The sequence below is a fragment of the Eublepharis macularius genome, chromosome 10 (genome assembly GCF_028583425.1).
Source record: "Eublepharis macularius isolate TG4126 chromosome 10, MPM_Emac_v1.0, whole genome shotgun sequence".
Taxonomy (NCBI): Eukaryota; Metazoa; Chordata; class Lepidosauria; order Squamata; family Eublepharidae; genus Eublepharis; species Eublepharis macularius.
The window spans coordinates 53,392,283-53,405,319 of NC_072799.1; the positions used below are offsets into that span (position 1 = coordinate 53,392,283).

A 13,037-nucleotide genomic window follows, 5' to 3' on the forward strand; every position below is an offset into this window, starting at 1 on the left:
TTTACATATGGAATATGAGCATATCTCCCCTCCAAGAGAACAGAGGGGAGAACATTAAGTTGAGCTAAAGTAAAAGTTCCGCAGTATTTCAGAAATTCCAACAAAGAAAGATAATTGGGCAGAGTAAAATTTTGTTTTCCATTCCCAACTGCTGGAACATACAAGACTCGTGCTCTGTCTACTTGTAGAGAAGTGTCCCATAATCTCTGTTTCATAATTACTTTGGCTCCTTGGTAACCAAGGTGCAGGACAGCTGTACTGGAAAAACCCAATAGTGACAGTTTACCCAGCTTGAGCAGAAATTATCTAGGAGGATTAAAGGAGTTAGTCCTGAAGGGGATAGATTTATCTTGAGCAATAGGGAAATAGCATGGAACCAGGTCCAGGTTTCCAATGAGACTAATCCAGCCTCTAGCCTGAGCAAGGCGTTGTGAACACATCTTGATACTCCTAATAGAGATCTTAAGAATTTTGATTGAACTGCTTCATGTTTAGTGTAGTTTTGTACAGAGATACCTGTGAACCATACATGAGCTTGCCCTGAAAGATCTTCAGAGCAGGTATGAAAGAATCTCAACATTGCTAAGACTATTTTGGGGTGAATTCCATAACCTGGGAAAGGTGAGCAATCCATGAACCTGAAGACTGAAATACGACTCCCAAATATCTAAAAACTTTCATTTGTTCAATCTTATGTCCATCTATTTGCCACCTGTGCATCTTGGGTCTTTCAGCAAAAACAAGTACTTTGGTTTTAATGAAATTTATAGTTAGATGTTCCTCATTACAATAGGTCAAAAGAGCTCGGAGAACTCTTCTTAGTCCTACTACAGTGCATGACAGAATAGCTGTGTCATCTGCATATAAAAGCATAGGAATGGATCTATTTGCAATGGCTGGGGGGTGAAAATCTGGATTAGATAGGGACTGTACCATGAATTTATGTAGAAATTAAATAATAAAGGAGCAAATATGCAGCCTTGTTTCACACTCCTCCTGACTGGCACCTTATGAGACAGGTGCCCTTGGGAGTTGCATCTTACTGACAGTTGGTTGTCTTCATGGAAGGCATGTATGAGGGCCAACAATCTATGGTCTATTGTACACTCTTCAAGTTTTAACCAGAATCTATTGCACGAGATGCTATCAAATGCCCTTTTGTAGTCAACAAATGCTGTATACAATGCTCCTGTTGGCCTCGCAGCATATTTCTCTACTAGATGTTGCAAAATCAGACATTGGCCCATGTCTTCTGCTAATATATTTTCCCTATCTATCCAGTCTCAAAGCTCCAAAACAGATTATCTAGCGTACAGTTTTCCTACCATGCTAGTTAACTCTTTTAACTAGACAGTAGTTAAAAGAGTCTGATCTTGCCCCCTTCTTATATATTGGAATAATAACTGTCATGCCCCAGTCTCTAGGAATCTGTGCTGTTCGATCAGTATAAGTAAAGAGAGTTGCAAGTACTGGGGCCCACCAGTCAATATCTGATTTTATCAACTCAGGAGAGGTCAGATCATTTCTGTTATGTATAACTATCTCTATTTACACAATTATGTTATATAATCCCTTTTCTCTTTCTGTATCCCCTTTTACTATTATTCTGTTTTTCAAAATAAAACATATATTTTAAAAAACTCTAATAGGTGCTTTTTAGAGACTGCAGATTAGTATTAGTTTCAGAACTAGGGATTAATTTAGACGTAATTAACATTGGTGTTTAAAACTTTATCTTTGCATTTACATTACTTTTTAAAAATTCTCTATTAAAAACTATGAGTTGGGGTCATAGGTGAAACCAGCCTATTCAATATCAAAATGCTGTAATGCTGAAAAAGCTAAGAAGTTTATATTTTCTTATCAAAGAGCTCAAAGATAAACCAATAGGTATCAAGTGCAACTATTCAAGTGTGATTCACTATTCAAACAGGCAGAGAAACGGAGCTCCAACAGGTTGGTAGAGCTTCCCTACTTCTAAGTAAATACAAGGTTGGAGCTGTCTTCTCCTTGATGGAATATTACTGCTTATCTTGGACATTAGAGAATAATCTGTCAGAGAGGGGGGGGAATCTTAAGAAAAATGACAACTGCACAAGATTAAGAACCTATAACCTGAGCTTTGCCAAGATAGCACACCATTTGAAAGGACAAAGAAAAAAAATCTAAAGATCATTAGGCCATCAGCAAGCTTGATGTGTAATCACACATCAAACTGGAATTTCTCATGGCAAGAATTATCCAGATTCATTCTCAGGCTGAGGCGCTCTCTAACCTAGCACAAACAGGCAAGACTAAACACTTTCTGGTTTAGCTTGCTTGATGCCTGAATTCAAGTACTTTAACAAAGTGGCAAGTTTCTTGCATAAAAGATGAGATTCCCCATGAGCCCAGGATTAAATCTAGTTCTTTCTTACCCTGGTTTGTGACCCTGGAATACAAACTAAGGTTACAAGAAGCCCTGAACCAAAGGGCTATTGCCTTCTTTCCAGGATAAACAAAAGCATTTTGTTCAAGAAACCTTACCCCCAATCTTTTTTTTTTGTAGTGTTTATGCTGCCTGTCACATGAGTTACCCCACAGACTAAGAGGAAATGCTTCTTCATAAAATCTAGAATCTTTTTAAACACTGATGGCACATCTCTAAGGGAATACCAAATAGCTTATTGATAGCACAGTTATACCTCTCCTTATGGAAAATATTCACACGACTAAGGGGGGGGGGTGGTATCCAAGTTGTTATAAGACCCTACAGTTGGGAATGGAATGTCATGAGGGATGCTTATTTTCAGGCTCTTCCTTACCAAAATTATTCCCCTAGCTACTTCCCCCCGCCCCCTTTGGGTAAAAGACTGCACTGCCCCACAGGGTAAAATGCAGTTTGCAGAGGGCAATTTTGATAAGAATAACAGTCTGCATGGAAAAAGGATAACCATCCCTCCCCACCCTATACATTTCTGCTCCAAGTGTTAGCTTCCTGAAGATGCCTTGAGTAAAAAAAAAAAATCAGGCTAAACATTTATGCAGCAGAGCACCGTGTGTGTAGTTTGAGACTTAAAATAACCCAATATTTCATTTAGTATCTATTAATTCTCTCCCCCCTCCCCCTGGCCAGGAATTCAAGGTAGTGTACAAGAAGGGTGCCTAGATAGTCTCCCAGCCAGATGCTGACAATACCTACACCTGTTTAAGCTTCAGTAGGATAATTCTCCTGTGTGTCTTTGGGCCATGCCCAAAGCTAGGATTCAGCACAACAAAGAGACTATCTGCTTTCGAACAAAAAACCCACAGAAAGCCATTTTATTAGACTACAGCTAAAAAGTTACATGACTGCTGATTATACCATTTCTAAACAGTGCTCACTGACAGAGCTAAGGGCTGAAAGAGAAAATAATTATGATTAATTATTTTTAATCTGTAGTATCCAGTACCAAAATACAGAGAGATGTAACCTTAATAGCAGCAGTAATCTATATATGTTTCACAGACACATCAACTCATACTTCCCCCCATGTCCTTTCACTAAACAGTTTAAAATCTCAGGAAGGTATGTTTACATTTTCTGCCATTTTGACAACCTCTTATTGTTATGATCTCAATAGGACTCTTCAGGGCTGTGAACTGTACCGCCTCGTATAGTATATATTATCTATGGTTGTTGTGGGTTTTCCGGGCTGTATTGCCGTGGTCTTGGCATTGTAGTTCCTGACGTTTCGCCAGCAGCTGTGGCTGGCATCTTCAGAGGTGTAGCGCCAAAAGACAGAGATCTCACACTGAGAGATCTCTGTCTTTGGGTGCTACACCTCTGAAGATGCCAGCCACAGCTGCTGGCGAAACGTCAGGAACTACAATGCCAAGACCACGGCAATACAGCCCGGAAAACCCACAACAACCATCGTTCTCCAGCCATGAAAGCCTTCAACTATATATTATCTGTTTGCCACACATTACCCTACTCTCACTGTTTTGTTTTTCTGCTATGTAATATCATTTTTTGCAATGGTTAACTTATTATATCTAATATCTTGTGCTTGAAGATTGCTGCAGTCCTAGCCCTATGATTATATGGATTGATGCTGTGTAATATGCCTTTATCTCAGTGAGAAAGGTAAAAAAAAGTAAAGTAAAGTAAAAAAAAAATTAAAGTAAAAAAAAATAAAGTAAAAAAAAAAATTAAAAGCTAGTAACAGAAGAAATATAGCCAGGAGTTGACACCCTTAATTTGGACTACCACACAGCAGAATTTAGCATCCTATCCTCTTCCTTCCCAAGCTACAATAGACTGACGAAAACACAACTAGCAAAACTAGCTCATATGGAGAAGCCACCATTTCTTCTGAAACAAAGTCTGATCTCCACAGTTTGAAAAATGAAGCTCAAATGCTTTTTCAAAGAGGCTGGAAATTTTCAAAGGACAAGAAAGTATTTTGGTTCCCCAGCTTTAAATCTTTTCCAGATTAGAGCAGCTATTCCACGAAAGATAAATGTACAATTCATATTAGTTGCAAAATATCAGCTGATGTTAAGAAGTCATTGTTTTATAACTCATCTGTTGGCAATAGGGAGACAACATAAGATTACATCACAGGATTTGCATTGTACTATATGAACTGGGCTAACATCCATGGAAAAATATATTTTTAAAAAAATTTAGCTGGATTTTCCACACAGTTAATCAGCCTGAAACCAAGAAATCATTGTATAATGAAGTGACTTTGGTCAAAAGATTTTATAATCACACTGCCTTCTTTAATGACTCGCCTTAGTCTTCAAGTTAAAATGGTACAGAAAAATCACAAACTATTTGGATTCATGGCCAATTCCTATAACCAAAATAAAGCCTGCAATCCTATGCACTCTTATCTGAGAGTAAGCCCCATGGGGGCTTACTTACCTCTGAGTAAGAGGCAAGAATCAGGGTGGGGGAACACATTTCCCCTGTATTTTCTCCAAATTTTAGGTAACTACTTAAAAAGTTATGAAATATACAAGTGGTTATCAGAAATTGGTATTTTACAAAAACATGGGGATTTTAAAAGGTCATTAATTAACAGCCCATATATCCTTATTATTTTGCTGTTAAATTAAGGCTGAAGAGCACTGCAAAGAATTTTTTGCTATCCAGCACCATTTAATAATGTAGTAAGACAAGAAAAAAAACTTTATGCTCATAAATAACTGTTACTCCATGGCTAAAAAAATTGTATACACAAGGGGAAACAAATGCCATGAAAATACTAGTTTGACTATAGACAACTAAGTTTATAATTAGTCTCTGCAAAAGCCTATGCTATATCTAAAATTATCTACAGAAGCACACTCTCAAAACACTGTCACGTACTTCCACACCAAGGGTGGCCTGAGGAACAGAAGTCTTCAGGATTTCCCCCCTGCAAATTACTAAGGTTGTAAGTAGAAGAACACACCATTATAAAAGCATAATCATTAATTACTGGTAGAGTAGGCAGCAGGGCACGAATCCCAAAGCTAACATTTAAAGCCAACAATGACACCTAGCGGAGATCTAAAATAAAACAAGAAAGTACAGATCGAAAAGTAAGACTGTGGAGAACATTATCTCATTTTGATCTTCAGGCTGAAAGCAGCGCTCTCAGCTGTGGAGAAGAAATATCCACCCACCAAAAAAACCCTTTATTGCAAGAGCACTCACTGTTTTATCCAGTTCACTAACATCAGTCATCTATTTACACAGATTCTACATTTTCAGTGAAATCCAAAACAGTTACTCCAGCCTAAGTCGATTGAAATCAATGGGCTTAGACTGGAATAACTAACTCTTCTTAAGATTTCACTGTTCATCTTCCAATTACTGAGTTTTTTCCTGAATTACAAAATGCTAATCAGCATTAAATTGTACACATTAAGATTCACAATATATTTACACATATCCAAGGAAAATCCTAAAGATAGTGTCCAGTTGCAAGTGATTTTAAACACAAGCATATTTACTAGACATGGGCATGAAATAGAAAAAAAATGAAATTAGAGTTTCATGTTTTGTCATGATCCACAAATCGTGAATTACAAAATGTCACGAAATTGACATGTTTGCCAAAACGATCTGTTACTTTTGTGATTCGTCAGAACCCGGGGCATTTCAACAGCCCCCTTCATACCTGGAGATGCCAAACTCGCAGGGAGACTTCAGCAGGCTCTCCTCCACCCATCCTCCCAGTTTGGAATACGTTGATCAGGAAGGTCAACGAGAAGGGTGGAAAGGGAAGTGCTGCCAGAGTGCATGACTGAAACGGGAACTGGGAGTTGCTGGATCAGAGGAGAACGAAGGACCAGCCATGGTGTGGAGCTGGGCTGGGAAGACGGAGTGAGGGGTGGATGGCAGGCAGGGACAGTCCCAAGAGTTTGGGATGTGGAGGAGGAGCTGGATGTTTCTCCAAAACCCAAACAAAGCTGGGCCCCAGAGCCACTGGCCCTGAGACTGGGCTTGGGGGAGAGACCCTAAACCAAAACCAAAGGAAACAAGGCAACAGCAAGAGTGAGCCCTCAAAAGAGCAGAGAAAGAATTAAGAAGAGACAAAGACAAGCAAATAAAAAAGGGGAGGCCTAGCCTAGGCCCCAGAGCCAGGTTAAGGCCTGAGACTAGACTGGGGTGGGCTGGAGGGAAAAAGGCACCCTCACCCAAAGACCTTCCCATAGCAAGGCCAAGAGCTGGAAATAAGAAGCTTATTCCTCCTCTCTCTCCCTCTGTCCACTGGGACTGAAACATGAGGCAGAGAGAGGTGCCTTTTATAAAAACCGCTGAGACAGAGCAGAATAGGAAGTCTGTGGTTGGCCGACAGACCTGCCTAACAGGGTTTGGAGGGGTGAGATTGGTGCGCCCATGGCTACAGAAGGCTCACCTCTTTGGATGCCTAGGGGATTGACCCCCAGCTCCTGGCTGTATAGGGCAGTATGGAAGCTCTCCAGATGGCTAGGAGAGCTGTCAATCAAGGGTAAGTGGGCTATGATTGGGGTTTCCAATGGCAACAAAAAGTCTGGGTCCATTGTTGCCTAGGGAATCAATCGATCGTCACCAGCCTGTCTGCAATTACGAATCATTCATGAAGCTAATGAAACAGGCTAAAAAGTCGTGAATTTTGTCATAATTTCGTGATAACCGCAGCCCCACAAAACGCTGTTTCATGACACACGAAACGGCCCATTTCATGATGAAATTTGCTTCAAATTTTGATTTGTGCCCATGTCTAATATTTACATATGTGGTGGTATAAAATACATGCTTTACACATATATAGAAATCTGCTGCACAACAGAACAACCAAAAGGAATCTGGTATTATATCCTGTTTCAAGTAGAGGTATGCAATCTAGGTTTGTGAACTAACAAAATAGCCAGATTTATGCCAATCCAACAAAATCTGGCTATGCCTATTCACATTGAAGAAGCCTGGATCTGATCTGGACAGCAGGATTCTGTTGAGCCGAATTATCTGCTGCAGAGGCAGAGCAGCAGCAAGCAACAGGGCAGCAATAGTGAGAGGGCAGTGGCGCAAATTGAGACTGGCTTTTGGCCAGGGGTTGCCTTTGCTTGGAAAAACTTGGAAATGTTTCCTCTGTAGGAAACAATGGAGACTGGCTGGGGGCAGATCTGGATTTTTTTTTGGTGTAAACCATTGTCAAAACTTCAAAGTAAACTGCAGAGCATCCTCACTTTCACATTAACCCAGCTTGGCAACAGTCATATTTAATACTGAACTTGGTTGAAGGAAGACAAGAAAAATTTGTGACACAGGAGAGTTTGCACAACGTATCATCCTGATAACACTCCCTAAATCCTGGTTACATTTGTACCCAAGCCCTAGAATTAGCATTGCCAAATATCTTAAAACTGAGAGATTACCCCACTGTCACCCAGAATGGGAAATATCTTGTGGGGTTCCATAGGGCGCAATCTTATCTCCCATGTTATTCAACCTCTACGTAAAACCTTTAGGAGAACTCATTCGCAGCTATGGAGTTGGATGTCATCAATATGCAGATGACACCCAACTCTGTATCTCGCTATCCAGATCCCCACAGGATGCAGTAGAAATCTTAAGACAAATCTCAGGCACCAGGTCACCATGCCACCCAGAAATTTCACAGTAGCATCTAGTATTTCCAGAAATTATTTTATTGTAGCATTGTTTCACAATTCTCAGCTGAAGTACAAAGCTTATTCATAATTTCACATCAGAATGTTTTATTGTATGACATAAAAAGAAACGTGCATGAAATTTTCATAATTGCTTGTTTATATGCATACTTAATACCTTTCAATGATTATTTTATGGCTCCCACATTCAATTAAACAGAGCTTTTAAACACAATAATGGAATTATGAGAATTTAGTAACAATTTAATTTATGGTTAGAGGTTAACTTTTAATTTGTAGTGGTTAGAACCAGAAAAAAAATTGTACTGTGTCTATGTAAAATGCTATAGATAAGCCATTTTAAAACAAAGAATGCCCTTCTGAGATAAGATATTAAGCAGTGTGATGCACCTACCCGGATTTCCTGTAGGTTGTGAAAGTTGTTTCCTACTCTGACAGAGATCTTGCTTGGAGTATAACTTTCATCAGATTTATAGTCTGCATAAATACACAGAGTCTTTACTGTTGTTTTTCTTCTGGAAACAAGAAATGTCAGCATTTAAACCTTGAAAGAAGCAACTGCCAATAATTTATTTTGAAAGGTTCAATCAGCAGGAATTAATTTACCAGGCTCTTGTTATTTCACATAAACAATAATATACATATTTTACCTGTAAAAAGACATACTTTAAATTATGTGTATCACACCGAACTATAGTACTGATTTCAAATATACCAATGAATACATTTTGCATTATGAACAAACTTCAGTATGCCTTCCATCTCAATTAAGTGGCCTGAAAGCCAATGGAAAGCATAAAAAGGCTTAAATCCTAACTGTGGAAGGCATATGGAACAATCCTATTCAGAGTTATTCCAGTGTAAACCCACTAAGTTAGTTAACTAAGATTGGAGTTACTCTGCATAGGAATACACTGCGCCCACAGAAAGGACTGTCGAGTCAGATTTTCCTGATCATAGTTGACTCTTATGCTTTTTAAACAGACAAGTTTCCATCAGTTGTATCAAACCTCAATAAATTGGTTTCCAAGTGTTACCACTTAACTGGGTATTTGTAATACAGATGGCATTCAAACAAAATATAATCATGAAAACGTTAACTAATTTAATTTGCAAGATGTTGACTTTTTTCTGTGCCCACAGCTTCTAACATTTCAATAGTAGACAGCTGTATAAAATCCAATACACATGCACACATTTAAACATTCAATACCTGAATTGTATGTTCACCAAATGAGGCTGCGATCCATCAGACTGCCAGTATGTTTCTAGATTATCATCTCGTAACTGGTCCACACCAAATCCTAAAGTGAACAAAAAGGCTCATAAGGTCTTTGGCACTATGTGACACAAACAGCATGTGTTACAAACATTACAACATCACAAGAGGTGTGTAAGTCTCAATTGGCTTCTAATTATTTCAAGTGAGCAGTCCAATAAACTGAATAAGGTGATGAGCAGCTGGACTTCACTTTTCCTCTCAGGCCAGGACTCAAGAAGCCATGAACTGAGAGCCAAGCTATAAGTGACTTTTTTCATGTGTAGAACACTTGATCATTTTCGCAAGTTTTTCTGGGAACTGAAGTCCCGGTGTCCTTCCCCCCTCTGTTAGAATCGCTGCCTGAAGAGCCAGAGAAAGCTGGCTGCAAATCGTTCCTCCAGTCACATGCCTGCTCTCAATGATTGTTTGGGGGTAGGCAGCTGCCACTTTCTCCCTAGGCGTCCTGCTCCCGGGGAGCTGCTCTGGAGAAAGCCACCCTTCCCTTGCTCCTGAGCTCCTGGAGAAAAACTGGAACGAGGGCATGTTAGAGCAGCAGCAGATTCTTCCGCTGTCGCTGCGACTGGAGCTTCACTGACACGGCGGCTTTCTCCAGAGCAGCTCCCCAGGAGCAGGACATGATCATGGTTAAACTGAATAACTGTTCCTATATATAAAAAGGGGGATCACTTGTCCCCAGGGAAATATAGGCCAATTAGCCTATTGTCCTGTCTAGGAAAACTGTTCAGCTCTTATTTAGTTACAAAATAGCAAACTTGGCTGACAAAGAACGAGATCATTATGCCTTCTCAGATTGGATTTAAAAGATGTTCCTCTGTTTTGGACCACTGTGCTGTTTTTGCGCACCTCACTGAAAAATATTGCAAACTACCCAGAGGTAAATTGTATGCATCTTTTATCGATCTAAAAAATGCCTTTGACTGCATACCTCGAGCCAGGTTATGGGGAAAATTAGCAAAGACTTCTATTGATTGCCAGCTTCTCTGGCTAATTTACAAATTGTATCAGAATAACACAGCTCAAGTAAGATGTGGAAATAGTGGTCAATTAACAAAAGAAATTAAGTGAACAGAGGTGTTCACCAAGGATGCCTTTTGGTCCCTTTTCAATTTATATACAGACATTGAAAGCAAACTTTCTGGTGAACACTTCCATCCTCCGCACCTAATCGAGACTCCCATCTCCAATTTGTTTTATGTAGATGATGCTGTATTGATCTCACGAACTCGCGTGGGGTCAAAATGTTTACTAGATGTCTTTGTGCTTTATTGCTCTCAGGAGTCTTTAGATATTAACTATCAAAAGACCAAAGTTATGATATTCAGTAAAGGTGTCCCACCTCATCACTTCCCATGGAACACGGATGGCCACTTAACTGAGCAGGTCAATACATTTCTGTACCTGGGTGTTCTTTTTTCTTATAACATGTCATGGACAAATCATATGACTGCTGTCATGAAGTTGGCATCCATACACTCAGCAGCCCTCCTGAGATTTTTCCGGGCATCAGGAGCAAATACCTGCCAGCTGCCAACCAGGCATTTAAAGCTAAGGTAGTTCCATTATTATTATTCGGGGTACCTTTGACAATCACCAAAGTAAATGAGAAATATGATTCCTGTTTAATTTCCTTTCTGTGCTCCATGTCTAGCTTACCAAAGTGTATCACTGGTCCAGCTATTCGGCTGAACTTGCGGAACCATCATTAGAAGCCAAAGCCTGGATTGCCACATTTATCTTTCGATTAAAAATGGTTCTTTCCCCAGAGAGCTATCTGTATCTACTCGTTAAAGATGGTTTTCAGAGTTCCTGGCAAAAACTAGTCGATGATAAATTACAGAGACAAAGTTTCTCTCTCAAGACCTTAAAACAAAATGGAATTCTCTTCTGCATGTAAACTGATTAAATCCAAAATGTTACATTTTGATAAATGGAGCACCAGCTGTAGAGCACAAAGGGTTTGCTCTTTGTACTATCTGGGTCTCCCTATTCCAAAGACCTTACCTGCATACTGTAAATTCTTAACTATTCCTAAATACAAAATACTTTTTACTAAAGTCAAATTAAATGTTTTGTCACTAAGAGAGTTAACAGGCAGGTTTTTAGGGATCCTCTTTTCTGACCATTTCTGTGATTGTAAATCAGAGAATCTAGATACTATTTGGCACCCCTTTACTGACTGCAAGAAGCATGTACTCGCCAGAGAGAAATGGATTTCAGTACACATCCAGAAATGGGGGTGTGGTTCGAAACACGAAGTAGTTGCAAAGCTTTTAGCAGATACAGATCCGAGCGTAACACTTGCTGTGGCAAAATTTTTTCTATGGTTATAAATTATTTTCTCTCTTTGTGACATATTTTATATGTATTGTCGAAGGCTTTCACGGCCTAAGAACGATGGTTGTTGTGGGTTTTCCGGGCTGTATTGCCGTGGTCTTGGCATTGTAGTTCCTGACATTTCGCCAGCAGCTGTGGCTGGCATCTTCAGAGGTGTAGCACCAAAAGACAGAGATCTCTCAGTGTCACGGTGTGGAAAAGATGTTGGCAGGTCATTTGTATCTACTCAGGAGGGGTGGGGTTGAGCTGAGTCATCCTGTAAGAGTTTCCCAGAGTGTGGAATGCTAATGGCAGGAGGCTTCACTGTATCCTGAGGAGGTTCTTTTGCATATGGATTGGTGCTTGATGTGCTAATCTTCTCTGCAGGGCTATTGTCGGGTATAGAGTGTTTTGTTAGCCTAGTGTTTTTCAGAACTGGAAACCATGCTCTGTTCATTCTTAAGGTTTCTTCTTTCCTGTTGAAGTTTTGCTTATGCTTGTGAATTTCAATGGCTTCCCTGTGCAGTCTGACAAAGTAGTTGGAAGTGTTGTCCAGTATTTTGGTGTCCTGGAATAAGATACTGTGCCCTGTTTGAGTTAGGCTATGTTCAGCCACTGCTGATTTTTCAGGTTGTCCAAGTCTGCAGTGTCTTTCATGTTCTTTTATTCTTGTCTGGATGCTACGCTTTGTGGTCCCGATGTAAACTTGTCCACAGATGCAGGGTATACGGTATACTCCTGCAGAGGTGAGGGGGTCTCTACTGTCTTTTGCTGATTGTAGCATCTGTTGTATTTTTCGGGTGGGTCTGAATACTGCTTGAAGGTTATGCTTTTTCATAAGCTTTCCCATCTGATCAGAAATTCCTTTGATATATGGCAAAACACTTTTCCTGTAGGAGACTGTTTTTCCTCACTGTGACACTGAGAGATCTCTGTCTTTTGGTGCTACACCTCTGAAGATGCCAGCCACAGCTGCTGGCGAAACGTCAGGAACTACAATGCCAAGACCACGGCAATACAGCCCAGAAAATCCACAACAACCATCGACATATTTTATATTTTGTAATTAATTCTTGGATATTTGATCAACCATTTTATTGAATTGTATCATTCTGTACTTTAAATTATTGAACCTGTTTTGCTTAGCTATGACCTGTTGGTCTGTGAGCAAGAAATAAAGAAAAGGAAAGGATATCTGAATGCAGCTAGAATTATTGTGGAAACACTGATATCAGATAGTATGCTGAAACCTACACAGATGATGTATTTTTAAAAGTTATTGGTCCTTACAATTGAACAAATCAGAATG

The 13,037-nt window shown here is 39.7% G+C and overlaps 1 protein-coding gene across 2 annotated transcripts in view; it reads right to left on the minus strand.

Annotated features, from left to right (window-relative positions):
• The window catches only part of ANAPC10 (anaphase promoting complex subunit 10), a 101,674-nt gene that overhangs the window by 74,449 nt on the left and 14,188 nt on the right, over nt 1-13,037 (minus strand). For both annotated transcript variants that reach the window (XM_054990152.1, XM_054990151.1), the window contains exons 3-4: nt 9,347-9,437; nt 8,528-8,648 (exon numbers count right to left, since the gene is read on the minus strand). In XM_054990152.1, the coding sequence (XP_054846127.1) occupies nt 8,528-8,648; nt 9,347-9,437 (212 nt within the window). The remainder of the gene's footprint in view (nt 1-8,527; nt 8,649-9,346; nt 9,438-13,037) is intronic.